This window comes from Triturus cristatus, chromosome 7 (genome assembly GCF_964204655.1).
Source record: "Triturus cristatus chromosome 7, aTriCri1.1, whole genome shotgun sequence".
Lineage (NCBI taxonomy): Eukaryota > Metazoa > Chordata > Amphibia > Caudata > Salamandridae > Triturus > Triturus cristatus.
This window is the reverse complement of record NC_140590.1, coordinates 769,150,011-769,165,025: the sequence shown is the minus strand read 5'-3', so window position 1 is coordinate 769,165,025 and position 15,015 is coordinate 769,150,011. Positions and strand designations below refer to the sequence as shown.

The following is a 15,015-nucleotide window of genomic DNA, read 5'->3' as shown; positions in this document are numbered from 1 at the left end:
AAACAGGTTGAATCAACTGAAATGTCTTTTCAGTTCCATTTAAGCCCAAACACCATATGCTTGCACTAAGCCAGTACAAAACCTATGTCAAAAGTCGGGCCTATTTTTACTTGACCAAAGGCCCTCTCTACTGCATGTAGACTTCTTTTGAGTGCACATATGTAACTCCCATCTGTTCTGATTTGATTGAATAATCGCTGTTTAGCAACAAAGTATGCAAAATCAATGTGCAGTAAGGACTTTTAACATTAGAGTCGGGTTAAGGTGCAATTGGGATTCGACCAGGGTCTGCATTACAACAGCCAGACTGCCCTTCTTCATGTCGGAGTCAGAATAGTGTTCTATTTCTCTGCCTTCCCCCTAGGAAGAGACACCCTACCCCCTCCTTCACTGGAACCAGATCCCAGCCCCTATTCCAGAGCCAATCTACTCTCATCCTTTCCCTTCCCAGATCCAAGACGGTTAACCCCTTCTGCAGCAGAGTCAAACTACTCCCTGCCCTTGATAGAGCACAAAGCCTTAATCTCAATCCTACCGCCCCCCCAAAAGACACAAATTTCTTCCTACAACAGAGAGAGACTTCTCCCACACAGCTCCTCTGAAAGACTCAGGCTGCTGCTGCCTTCAAGCAGAGCAATACTGCCTCCCAGGATAGTGCTTGCACTGGTAAAATAAGTGAAGTAATGAAGCATTCCTGCATGATCTGCACGATGCCAGTGTTGCCGGAAAACACTACAGAACTATTTTCATGCAATGCATGCACAGGAACCACAAAGGCCTAAAGTACAGTCCACATGCAATGCTTCATACTACTGCTTCAGTGCTTGCTTATCAGTACTGCAGTATGTTAGTGTTAGTGCATGGCATAGATTACGCCCCTTGATGAGGTCAATGAGACTTGAGAGCCATCTGACCCATGCCTTTTTCCCCGCAGGGCCACCTTTGCTGCAGCCTGCCTCTCGCACGAGCTGATTACACAGAGGTGAGTGTTTCTACTTGTATCCACTCTTCAAAATGTCTCATTTTGAAAGTTTTGCTTCCCCTGCTATATATATTAGCAATCTGCTGGTTAAACATTCAGTACTGGCTGAAGGTGTAATGCATGGCATGTTCACTTGACCGCTATATCTCTGAATGTTTGGTTCATTCTTGGGTCTGATCACTTCAGTATAGATCTTGGTCTCCTCCTGTCTCTTGTCACCAAATTTTCAATCTCTTGTTTCTCCACTTCTTTTGCAGCTTGGTACCTTTCCTAGATTTTCTAGCTTGATTGTGTCATAGATCACATACCCTTGCAATCTCTTCTATCTAATGGTTGGAACTGGGATTACCTTTGTCGAAAATTTGAAGAAAATCTTTCCTAAAAAAAGTTATGACTAAGTACCACAGTAATACATGACCTAATATCCTCCTCAACAACACATTTAAAGCCAATAGTCCCTGTATGTCAGACAACATGCAAACTCTTAAATGATCCTGAAAAGGCATAGAATGAACAAGACGCTGAAGGGGAACCTGCAAAACAAGTGTTGAACATTTCATTTTGCAGCATGACTCTTCTGGATTGACATGTTGTGCAATTTTCCGCCATCTGGTAATTCTTCTGTTAGTTCCCCCTCCCCCTTCTTTTTTTTTGTTTGTTTTTTATGCTGGGTTGTGTTGACCATTTGGTGTAGTAGTCCTTTCAAGTGACATCAGACGCCCACCCCGGAGGCCCATTTGTTTGGTTGCAATCTTTAGATTCATCTTTCAGCTGTTAAGTCTGGAAGCAGAGCTAAGACATAGATTTGTTTTTTATAATTACTATGCTTTTTACCAAGGATTGTGGAGGAAAACACCCAAAAAATGAAAGAACATCAATGAATATAGCAACCACAAGGAGACAACACCGTTTACATGAACAAAAACTAACCATCAGGAAGAAATCCACCACAAGTAGGAAAGAATGTCCAGAAGGACAGCCTCAAGGACTGCAACCTCTGCCTTCCGAAAGATCACAACGCATGGGCTTCGATGCATGTGCTGAATTTCAGTTGAAGACACTGAAAATAAGGAAAAAGCAGAGGTAGGTACATTATGCCATGGTGCAGGCAAAAACCCTGATGGGCCTCTGCCTCTCAACTGATGAGAAGAAGCTCAAACGCACAGAAGATGCACAAGGGGAAGCCTCCAACATCAAAATGGTCATTTAGAAGGAGAAGTTGGTAATACTCAAGGTAGGACCAGATGAAGTGTCCGTTAACAGAAGGGTGCAGTGGCGCAGAGTCGAGACACTGGCTCAAAAAGGAAGGCTACCCTGAGACCAAAATCAACAATGATAGAGGGAAAACAAAAAGAATGCCACGGGTTGAAGTTGAAAAAGACACCTTTGGCAGCTGACCTTTTGAACCGGCCTCAAAGCAAGCATAGGAAGGATAAAAAGCAGAGAGAGAAAGAAGCTTTGGTACCAAAAAGGAAGACCTTGATGCTCGGCATCAACCAAAAGGCCCTTGACGTTGAGAGGAACAAACTTAAACTCTTAGCCAAAATGAAGGCCCTCCTCAATGGAAAGACGGAATTCGCTGAATCCCTCAAGGGTTTTTACATGCCTTCGAAGCAATAGATGGAGAAGGACCTTGAGGTCCATGCTGTGGACCTGGAGACTCCTACAATGACTGAGCCACTGGAAAAAGAGGGGGGAGTAATTATTTTATGAAGTGGAACCAGGTCAGTAGCTTGGCTACTCCGATTCAAAGGATTCACTGGGAGCACCTCTTAATTGAAACTTGGCGGGTTGCATGACTAGAGGGTGTGATAGACGGGGTCTTAGTCCAAAAATGCCTTCCAGAATATGAGCTTACATGGATACAATAACCCCCCATAAAGCCAAAACATTGTATTTTCGGTTTAGAAATCCGCCCTCCCCTTTAACTCAGTGATGCAAAATGGAAAGGGGTTAATGGTTTAGAAGAGGAGGGCCCTTTCTGTCCATCAGTTAAGGAAACTGAGGCCTACTTTTTATTTTTGCTTAAAGTATACTCTACCTTGCTCAAAGTGGATCATTCCAATATCACGTCTTCTGGGATTCATCCATTGCGCTGTGACACAACGCATTCTCAGATCTGATAAACGTGACCAAATAGTGTTTGCATTATTGAGGTATTTAAATTGGGCCTGGTACTTAAGGACAAAATGTTCCATTAATAGTCAACAGATTGGTTAATCTTCTTGATGTGGCGCATGGGGCTAATAGTGTGAAGCCTGCATCCCCTGTGAAATTCAATGTTCCTTGTCTCTTATTAATCTCATATTGATCTAGCATCCACGTAGGGTTCCTTTTAGCTATTCGTATCACAGAATCTATTATGAGTATTTTATTATGTAATATTTCGTATTCACTTCTAATTTAATATTGTTGTTTTATCCAGGCGTGTTCTTAATCATATTATATCTCATCTATTTTAGGATAATCTAACGTGTTAAAAAATGTTGTTAGTAATGTATACATTTATCTACTGGATATTGTATTGTGAGTCAGATTATATCAGAGCTCGCATTTTATTTTTTAATTCATATTTGCACTTTTAACATAACAGTGCAATACGATCTACAACTGTTGATCAGGTTTATTTTGCTAATTTTCCAAATGATGGGATGTATTGTGATTTATTGCATGATTTGGTTATGGCACATGGCACATGACACTTTGGGTAGGTCATCAAATATTCATGTAACCTATGGATACCAACACGAATTTGAGAATTCAAAATCTTCCTTTTGTGGAAATCTCTTAATAACTGAAAGTATTTTGATTGTTCTCAAATCATTATTGCACTGTGACTTCCTATGGTTCTATTTATGGACAAGTTACATATGGGATAATTTTAATGTACTTTTATTATGTTAATGTTGTTTATCTGTAACCGAAAAAAGGTTATACTACTACTTGCAGATACGTAAGGGCAGAGTGTAAAGGGGACAAACCCGCATTTTTAGTAAAAGGTCATAACACATTTTGATGTCGGGCAAGCTATACAGCTACCAGCCTTCTTCTAAAACCCAAGATCTCAGGTAGAAATGCCTTTCACACACCGGATGTCAAAGGGGCAGTGATGTGTTACTTGCAAGAAACAAGCCAAATCGGAAAAATAAATCATTTTGTCATCTTCTTTGCACCGGCAAACACTGGCTCATTGCCACCAAGGGGACTATTGCACGATGGATAGTTTATGATAGTTCCGTAAAGACACATTTATTTATTTTTAAAACTACCACATGCGTGAGAGGACTGGGGAGGCCATAATTGATTTGTACATATAAATCAAAAGGCAGTCCTAGAGACCTACTTTCATGACATTCATATAACAATAGGGCAGCCAAGTGGTTTGTGTACATCTGGGAAACTATTCTTCTGTATAAAAAGTGGTTCTTTCTGTTTCCACCTTGCCACTGAGCCCACACATTATACCAGGTAATGTGTACATAGCTATTTCAATCACACAATGTCATTGCATTTTAGCACTTGTAATCTGTTTTTTTTTTTTACTGAAAAGGAAACTACAAGATATGTAGTATAAATTTATTACTGAAAATGAAACTACAAGATATGTAGTATAAATTTAAAAAACGAGGACTGGATATTGGAGGCACTAATGAATGATGCTTGATTTGGGACTTTTCAGAAAAGTACATCCATCTTTGGGTATCCTTTTTTGTCTTTTCTTTTTTATTCCCCGTCCTTCGGTTGGTCTGTAAGCAATAGCTACGCCCTGGTTTCCCACAGACTTATTTACTTGGGTTGTTAAGTGGGCAGGCGACAGTGGTGGGAAGGTTTACAGGGGCCTGAAGGCACAAGCCCCAGCCATCCCTGCGATAATGTGCACAGCCAAGCTCCAGCCGCTCTACCCGCCTCCTATAACTTCCAGTTTGTGAGCTGCTGCAGGCTGGGCTAGGCAGGTCATAACTCCCGCACTGCGCCCAACCGGGTGAAACTTATTCTCCCAACTCCGCCGCCCTGGTGTCCCAAAAAACTCAGCCAACAAGGATTGTAGTTGTTGTGGTCGCTGTTGGCTGCAGATTTTACACATACTGGTTATCCGGTCATCCTTTAGCATGACCTCATATCACATTGGTCATTTGCAAACTGCCATATCTTGGTCACAAATCCCTGTCATTGTCACATTGGCAGATCATGTTGTGGTACCTCCAGTTCGTAAATGGCCCCCAAACCAGTTCTCTTGTTAGTCCTTGGTAGTCCTCTTTTGTCATGTTACCACTGGGACCACCATTTGGTTGGTCACCCATGCCTTCTGCGTGTAGGGAGGGGTAGCTACTCTTCTGAGTTAGGCCCCCAACCCGCTACCTTTTGTGCCCTGCTGACAGGCCGGGTCTGGGCCGCGAACGCCGTCTCCGTTTTCTACCCCCCTCCTTGGCCCGGCCACCTCACCCTGCCGTGCGGCATCCCAAGGTGAGAGGCCCTCCTCCTACACACCGCCCTGTCGGTGTGCCCCCTTAGCCAACCATTGTACAGTTTTTCGCCACGCCGCAGGGAGGCTAACGTCTTCTTGCGGCGCCCCCCTTAGCTACTGTGGTTTTTTTTTGTGGTTTTTTTTAGCCGCAACCTGCAAGAGCCATTGCGCCCCATAGGTTATTCCAAAAGATTTTCAACCCCTCTTCTGACAGATGGACCCCGTCCTGGCTATACAGCTCTGGGCGGCCAGGGTGGATCAGTCCGTGTCTGATGGATTCCATACCGTTGGTCTTGCAAAATTTGTGCATTGCGATGTTCAGTTTTGTTCTGGCATTTTCCACTGCTTTGTGCGATTCTGCGCCCCTCCATTGTCTTCTGCTGATCATCTCTGACCATATGATGGTCGTGCCGCCGATGCCCTTGTGAGGTCTGCCTGAATAGCGTTCCCCAACGCTTTTCTTCCCATTTGGGTCAGGTCGTTGCCCCCGAGATGGATGATCAGTATGTCTGGGTGCCATGCTGCGTCTGCCAGCAGGTTTGCGAGTGTCGGCGTCAGCTGGCTCCATTTCATCCCTGGCTGACCCAGCCATCGGATGCTCGTGACTTTGGGCTTGCTTGCCATCCTGTGGCCCACCTGCTGCCACCATGTCCGCATCCTGGACACAAAGGAATGGCCCACTACCCACACCAGCCGGCGGCGTTCTCCTGCTGAAGAAAGGATTGCACATCACATAGTCATTGCAGCAGCGCAGGCGCACTAGTTCTCAAACATTTTTTTTTTTTTTGCTTGCTCTTTGACACCCTGCCATGCGGCATCCCAAGGTGATAAGCTATACCACTCACCCTGCTGTGCGGCATCATAAAGTGAGTGGCACCGACCCTCGCCTGTGCGGTCTAAAGTAGCTGTGGCCTGATGTATGTTTTGTATGCCCTGGACCGCCACCGGCCCACCTCTTGAATTCTTGTTTCCGGCATGCCAAGCTGCGATGCCGAGGTTGCTGCGCCAATCCTGAAAGAGTGAGGGGCAAAGGTTTCCGGGGGCAGCCCGGCTTTTGCGAGGGCCTTGCGCATCAGTGCGGTAAATTGGAATTTGCTCAGGTTGCTCCCATCTTGATGTTTGAAAAGTTTCCTCCCCTGCTGGGCATGCTCCCATGTATCTGCGCAAGCAGCACACCACGAAAAAGTTGCTCCCTTGGATGCATTGCAGCTGTATTACTGCGCCCTTTCCTGCCTGGTCTGTCTTTGACCTTCGCAGAACTATTTCCACCGAGGCTGCTCTGGGTCTGATATCCGTGGCCTGGAGGCACCGCCACGCCGGTCCCTGCTTCCTGGGTGCCACCAGTTCGCTGATGCGGAAGGCGCCAAAGAATGCTGTGGAAAAGGCTGCTTGGAACAGGTGGAGCTCAAATCTGTCCTTTCTACACCACACCAGGGCCTCCATCAGCTGGCCCAGTTTTTCGAAATCTATGGGCCGCCAGCTATCAACCTTCGTCCCCTCAGATCGTTTCCACCCTTTCATTGCCGCCTTGAGGTACGGGGATGCTGTGGGGTCTTCCCCAGTGTGAATTTTTGAAAAATGGGCTATGGCTGCCAGGTGGGCCTGTGCCCAAGACCTTGTCTTCTTGGTGGTAAATGCCCATTGTATGAATCGCTCCACTGCCCTTCGTGTCCCATCCCTGTCGGCCAGGGATCGTACGCCCCCTATCTTCATTACCGTTGTAGCGTATTTCCTGTAACGTCTAGCTGCCTCTGGGGTGAGGGCTTGATTCACCAGTGTAGATAGATCTACCCCACCAGGTCCCACAGGTGCGCTGGGAACTGGGTCATTGCTTTGTCTGCCCCAGGTGCTAATTCCCTGAAGCAGCTCATCTGTGACCTGGACAGGGCGTCCGCTACCATGTTGTCCACCCCTGGAACATGGCGGGCCTTCAAATCCAAGTTCCCTTCCAGCTGTAATTTAATCAACTGTCGCATTAGTCTTAAAGTGTCGGGGCACCTTGCTGCGCCTTTGTTAATGGCCTGCACCACCCCCTTGTTGTCTGAAGAAAGTGTCAGCTTCATGTCCCTTAGCTCCCGCTTCCATACAGCCACTATAATGGGGAATAGTTCCAGGAATGTTATATTGCTTGTGATGCCTAGCCTATGCCATTTATCTGGCCACCGGCTTGCACACCACCTCTTGCCGAGGATTGCCCCGAAACCCGTGCTTCCATAGGCGTCTGTAAATAGGGCTATCTGCTTAGCCGTTACCCAGCCTTCCCTCCATATCGGGATGCTGTTAAAGTCTGTGAGGAATTTGTCCCACATCAGTAAGTCCTGCTTGACCCCTGCCCCTAGACTGACGTGATGGTGTTTGTGGGTGACGCCTGAGGTCAGCTGTGTGAGGCGCCTGGAAAACACTCTACCTGCTGGTATAACCCTGGCTGCGAAGTTGAGCTTCCCAATCAGCCTTTGCAGCTCATTGAGAGTTGCCTTGTTGCGGCCGCATAGGCCACGTACCTCTGCCCTGAAATCCTTCACTTTGTCCTCCGTGAGCCTAGCTGTCCCTGTTGCTGAGTCCAGCTCTATGCCCAAAAATGTGAGTTTTGTAAGGGGGCCCTACTGTTTTTTCTGGCGCCAGGGGGATCCCCAGTATCCCTGCCAGCTCTTCAAATGCTGCCAATGTGTTCCCACAGTTTGGTGACCGGGGGGGGGCCTGTAAAACATTAAATCATCCAGGTAGTGAAGTTTCCCCCCCCCGCTGGGTGTCTGTCATGCAGGGCCCCTTCTATAAAGGTGGCGAATTGCTCAAAATATGCGCAGGATATTGCACAGCCCATAGGCATGGCTTTATCGATATACAGGTCCCCTTCCCACTGGAAACCTAATAGGTGAAAACTGGAGGGATGGACTGGTAACAGTCGGAAGCCGGACTCAATGTCTGCTAGGTTGCTCCCCAGCCACTGCGCTGCCCCACTGAGTGCCGCTCTGGTTCGCCTGCTACCTGATCCTGACTCCCACTCCCTGCTCGCCCGATCGCCGATTCCTGGCGTTGTTTTTTCTCCCCCGCTCCCTCCCCTCGCTGCCTAGTTCCTGCCGCTGCTCCCCTGCGGTCCCGCCCCCCGAGCATCCCATTCGCCACCCCGCTCCCGCCTCCCTCCCTCAGCCCCTCTTATGGAGGCCGCGCAGCGGCTGAGCAGCCGGCGCGCCGAAGGCAAGCCCGGACCACGCCCAGCACCAGAACCCCTGGACCCCACGCTCGCCACGACGCCAGACTCCGATACGACGCCGACTCCCTCCACGCACTCAACGCCGGCCGGCACAACACCTGCTTCCAGGCCGCCCCGAAACAGACCCACAGACCCTTCTCCTGCCGCACCTGCAGCTTCACCTGCGACAGACCCACCAAACCTCCAAGAACGGGACCCAACCACCTCCGCTGCATTCTACTCAACACCCGCTCCGCACGCAAACACGCCGTCGAGCTCTGGGACCTGCTCAACACCTTCGCCCCAGACGTGGCCTTCCTCACCGAGACCTGGTGGAGCGACTCCTCGGCACCCAACATCGCCATAGCCATCCCGGACGGCTACAAGATCACCTGCAGGGACCGCGCCAATGGAATCGGAGGAGGAATAGCCATCGTCTACAAGTCCACCCTCAAGGTCACCACCCACGCAGACGACATCCTCAACACCGCCGAACACCTACTCTTCCGATCCACACCGACCCCAACACCACCCTCAGAGGAACCCTCATCTACAGACCCCCCCGGCACCACGAGCACAGTTCAGCGACTCCATCGCCGACCTCGCCAGCACCCACGCACTCGACTCCACGGACTACATCCTCCTCGGGGACCTGAATTTCCACCTCGAGAACAACAACAATGCCAACTCCGCCACTCTGAACGAAAACCTCGCCAACCTCGGCCTCAGACAACTAGTCACCGCACCCACCCACGCCGCAGGCCACACGCTGGACGCCGTCTTCTCCACAAGCACCCACGTCGCCTTCGACCACACCTCCGAACCCCACTGGACCGAAAACCGCTGCATCCACTTCACCTTCAAAAAACCAACCATGCACCATCGCACCCAACAGCTGCCGCGCCGCTGCTGGAACAATGTCACCGAAGACCAACTGACCACCACCCTCGCCCCACTCAAGAGACCATCCAACAGCCACGCCAACAGGAGAGCCACCTGGTTCACCAACGAGCTCCTGACCTCCAAACGCGCCTGCCGTAAGCGAGAAGAAATGGCTCCACAAACGAACGCTAGAAAACCACGCAGCCCACAAGGACGCCACCCGCAGACATCACCACCTCATCAGACTTGCCAAGAGATCCTCCTTCAAAGTCCGCCTGGATAACCACGCACATGACAGCAAAAAGCTCTTCCGCATCGTGAAAGAACTCTCCAATCCCGACACCAGCGCCAATGACATCCCACCCTCACAAGAACTGTGTGACTCACTTGCCATCTTCTTCCACCGCAAGATCGCTGACATCCACGACAGCTTCAACTCCACGACCGCACCAACGATGCACGACTCCTCCTGCCCCGCGATCACCAACAGCGCCAACCGCCTGACCTCCTGGGCCAACACCAACGAGACACGCAAGATCATGAACTCCATCCACTCAGGATCTCCGTCAGACCCATGCCCACACCACGTATTCAACAAAGCTGACGCGGCCATCGCACCCCAACTACGGAAGGTCATCAACATCTCCTTCGAAAAAGACACATTTCCAGAAAGCTGGAAGCACGCTGAAATCAACGCCCTCCTCAAAAAGCCCAAGGCGGACCCCATGGACCTAAAGAACTTCCGACCCATCTCCCTGCTCCCGTTCCTGGCAAAGGTCATCGAGAAAATCGTCAACATTCAACTGACCCGCCACCTCGAAGACAACAACATCCTGGACCCGTCCCAATCCGGATTCAGACGTAACCACAGCACCGAGACAGCCCTCATCGCCGCCACAGACTACATCAGACGCCAACTGGACAACGGCGAAACATCAGCCCTCATCCTCCTGGACCTGTCAGCCGCATTCGACACGGTCTGCCACCGCACCCTATAGACATGCCTCCAAGAAGCCAGAATCCAAGAGAAGGCCCTTGACTGGACCACGTTCTTCCTCTCCGGCAGAACACAGAGCGTCCGCCTCCCACCTTTCCGGTCAGAAGCCACTGACCTCATCTGCGGCGTCCCCCAGGGCTCATCCCTCAGCCCGATGCTGTTCAACATCTACATGGCCTCTCTCGCACAAATGGCCCGCCACCACAACCTCAACATCTTCTCCTACGCCGATGACACCCAGCTCATCCTCTCCCTCACCAAGGACCCTCACACCGCCAAAACCAACATTCACGAGGGCATGAAGGCCATCGCCGACTGGATGAGGAGCAGACGTCTGAAACTGAACTCTGACAAGACGGAGGTCCTCATCCTTGGACCCACCCGCTCAGCCTGGGACGACTCCTGGTGGCCGACCGCCCTGGGGACAGCACCTATACCAACCGACCACGCACGCAACCTAGGATTCATCCTCGACTCCTCCCTCTCCATATCCAAGCAAGTCAACGCTGTCTCCTCCTCCTCCTGCTACAACAGTCTACGCATGCTCCGCCAGATCTACAAATGGATCCCGACCGAAACAAGAAGAACAGTGACACAGGCCTCGTCAGCAGCAGACTGGACTACGGCAACGCACTCTACGCAGGAATCCCAGCCAAACACCAACGGCGTCCAAAACGCCTCCGCCCGACTGATCGTCAACGCCCCCCGCCGCAGCCACATCACCCCCGTCCTGAGAGACCTGCACTGGCTCCCCATCGACAAGAGGATCACCTTCAAGCTCCTCACCCACGCACACAAAGCACTCCACAACGCCAGACCAGCCTACCTGAACAGCAGACCCACTTCTACACCCCACCCGCCAGCTCCGCTCCGCCAACCTCGCAGATGTCCCCCGCATCCAACGTACGACTGCTGGCGGCAGATCCTTCTCTTACCTCGCCGCCAGAACCTGGAACACCCTCCCAACCCACCTACGACAGACCCAAGACCTACTCGCCTTTAGAAGACTCCTCAAGACCTGTAGCGGCACCCCCCCCCCCACCCCTCAGCGCCTTGGGACCCTCACGGGTAAGTAGCGCACTTTAGAAGTACCCTGATTGATTGATTGATTGATTGATTGCCCAGCTGCCCTCACCAGGTCAATTGCATCGTCCACTGATGCATAACCCACTGAGCAGGCCTCTGCACTTATCCCGTCATTCACTGATGACCCTTCGGGGTAGGAGAGATGGTGGATGAGTCTGAATTGCCCTGGTTCCTTCTTGGAGACCACCCCCAGAGGCGAGATAACCAGGCCCTTTCGCAAATGTAGGGGTAGGGGGCCCTCTATTCTGCCCAATGACTTCTCCTTCTCAAGTTTCTTGGTTACTACCCCTGGGTGCTCCCTTGCGGATTTCAGGTTGTTTGACCCATCTAGGGGAAGTGGACCTGTGAATGGTATCACAAAACCTTCCTCAAAACCCTCCACTAAGTCTGCCGCATCTGCTTTGTTGGGGTATTTGTTTGCCAGTCTGCGCAGCTGATGTGTGTTAATTGGGGATCTGGCTAGTTGATAATCGCCCAAACCCTGTGCTACCCCCCCCCCTCGCCGTAACAATCTTAGTGTTTCCCTTTCTTATCCTTCTTGTCCCTTTTCTGCTCCTGCTTGCCCCGACATCCCACTGACGGGTGCCCGCCCCCACAGCTGGAGCATGCGTGCTGGAATTTGCATGCTGCACCCCACGTGCATTCCCTGGCATCATACTTCCAGCAAATTGCTGAGGCACCGTTGGGCGAGGGTGGCTTTCCCGTGCTGAACTTGGACCTGTGATCAGACTTGCCCTTCCCTCTGTGGTAGTAACTCCGAAAGGACTGATCACTTTTCCCCACTTTTCCCCGCCCAAGCTTTCACCTCCTTCGCCACTAGCATTTTGTGTATAAAGCCGGACACGTCTTCCTCATTCCATTCCATCTCCGGGTGTCTCTGCATCTTTAACCTGAAACCTTTGTCATATTCCAGCCATGCGAAACCTGGGAATTATCTCTGTGCCCAATGAATATTGGACTTGTAGAGCCATAGGTCTGCTACGCAGCGCGGAAATTTTATAACTATGATGCAGGCCATAATTCTAAACGCGTCTAGCCAATTACCAAAGTTTTGTCCTTTCTTTGCGCCGCGCCTCTCTCTCTCCTGTCTTCCTCCTTCTTGTCACAGGTTGTGAGGTCCAACCCTTCTAACTGGATTTCTAGCAGGGAAAAAATGTCTATGAACTCTTTGCGCCATATTCTTTCCTTGACCGCCACAGGAATAAGGCTTGCCAAGCCAGTGGCTCTTGTGGTCAGGGAGGCGGGGCCAGGGGATGGCCTGGTGTGGGCCTCTGCGGCTGTCGCCTCAAGCATTGGGCTGCTTGTATTGCCAGTGTACCCCCATACCGCCAATGGGGACCCTTGTTCGCCCTGTGTACCCCGTGCTCCCTTTCCATGCAGCCTAGCCTGCCACACCCAACCGGGGTCTAGTAAGTGCCAAGGCATGCCAGACACATCATCTGCGTGCTGCGCCCCTGTCTCTCCGCCACCCCTGCCCTAGTCCTTTAAGTAATAGGGGAGCCATTGATTTTAAACATTCTTGGACAATGGTCGTTATATGCTCACCACCTGCCGCGGCCTCCGCTTTGTTCGCCTGCTGGTGTGCCCGCTGGTTGCGGATCCCTCCTCTGTGGCTTCTTCATGGGGACCTTCCTCTGGGGCTGCCTGGGAGCTGCCGTCTTGCGTTTCTTGGGTGAGGATGGGCCAGCTTCGTCAGTTCCCCGGGCCTCTGTCCTCTTGCCTCCTTCCTGACCCAGATGTGGCTGCAGCCACTCACTGCCATGCACTGCAGATGCCTCCCGGATGTGCCTTAGCAGCTCTGTGAGCTCCTCCGGTTGCCCTTCCGCCATCACTAGTGGCGGGGTGCTGCCGCCCTCAGGTGCACTAAGTGGAGCTGTTCAATCGTTTTTTTTAAATTTTTATATTTATTTTTTTAACACAACGGGCTGCCTTGCTCCCCGCCTGCCGCTTTGTATCACGGGCGTAGGTTCCTCGTATGAAAGCTGCAGTGCTCCCTGGCGGGTTGGAAAGGCTTCCTCGCCGGGCACCGCTTGAAATTCCGACTCCTTTGTGGGTCGGGACTGCTTCCCCCGCTGGGTCGCCGCCGCTCGCGGCCCGCTAGGAATTCGGACTCCTTTGTGGTCTCGCCGGATTCTTTTAGGCTCACCGTGTTAGGCGATCTGGATGTAACACCGTCCGCTCCGATAAGCATAGAGTGCAACACTGAAACACAAAGCCACGTTGTGATCCCGCCGTAATTCGAAGCCGCAACCTTCTGATCTGGTATTGCCTGGCTGATCTGTGCGTTGGGTGAGCAGAAATCCTCTTGAGGGTGTCTTTGCCGGCGTCTATACCGGGTCCGGACGCCAAGCAGCGGTCACTTCCCGTTGCAGCTAACAAACAGCTGGCTCCACGCGATGCCCACGCCGATCTCGGTTGAGGAGGGGCGCACCGCCTCCCGGGCAGCACTGCTTTCCCCCGGGAACGACTCGGGTCCTGTAGTCCTCCGGCAGCACTTCGCCTCCAGTCGTCCTCTGCAGTCGTCCGCTTCGCCTCCGAAAAATTGCCAATGGTGCGCCGCTCTCCCCGCTCCACGAAGTTAGGAGCTACCTGGGGTAGCGGCGGCTTGTAACCCCCCCCCCCACGCTTCCTGCCACTCAGGTAACGCGCCCCCATTGGGGGGTTCATACCTCGCCGAGCCCCCCCCATTGGACGGGGGGAGTTTGGCGCCGCCATGGTGTCCCGTGGGGGCGGGGGGGGCTTCTGGTCGCCCCAAGGCGCCCAGAACCGGTTTTCCCCCTTTGGCTTGGCGCGGGTTATGGCGCCGGCCCCTGAGCCTCCCCCTCCCCCTCCCCCACTTGGGGGGGAACGGCGGCCTCTGCGAGAGTGGTGGGAGTCGGATCAGAGACAAGCAGACGGGCAGGCAGACACCTTCATGATTGCACTGAAGTGCTTTCTCTGAGAGCTAAAAGAGCTCCTTCCTCCTGTGGCTGAGGGTGCTGGGGAAAGGGGTGGGGGTAGGGTGTGGAGGAGCAGGATCCTCGCACATCGTGGCCGCAGCGCGGCTTCACCAGCCAGTAAGAGGCGCCCTGTGTCGGCTGCAGAATGAATACTGCTAACAAGGTCATCCTCCTCCCAGGAATAAGGAGGCCTAGAAGAGGGGTGCCCTCAGATACAGCGATGGAAAGATTAACTGGACTTGTGACATTACTCTTCGCTTGTAATATATTTGTGACCTCATTTTCGTATTACGGGTGCATTTTTACTTACTAACGTGCTTGTAATAACAGAACCAAGTGCCTGACTTAATAGGGAAATACGTTTCTCACTACTTAGATATACACTTCTGGGATCTATCACCAGATGGTAGAATAATACAGAACATGTGACTCAAAAATAGCTTCAAGCCTCAAAACTATTGTTACTAGTATGTA

General features: G+C 51.5%; 1 protein-coding gene across 5 annotated transcripts in view; it reads left to right on the top strand.

Annotated features, from left to right (window-relative positions):
• Positions 1-15,015, top strand: part of NOTUM (notum, palmitoleoyl-protein carboxylesterase) — a 125,240-nt gene that overhangs the window by 101,475 nt on the left and 8,750 nt on the right. For all 5 annotated transcript variants that reach the window (XM_085617552.1, XM_085617556.1, XM_085617555.1 and 2 more), the window contains one exon: positions 935-982. In XM_085617552.1, the coding sequence (XP_085473678.1) occupies positions 935-982 (48 nt within the window). The remainder of the gene's footprint in view (positions 1-934; positions 983-15,015) is intronic.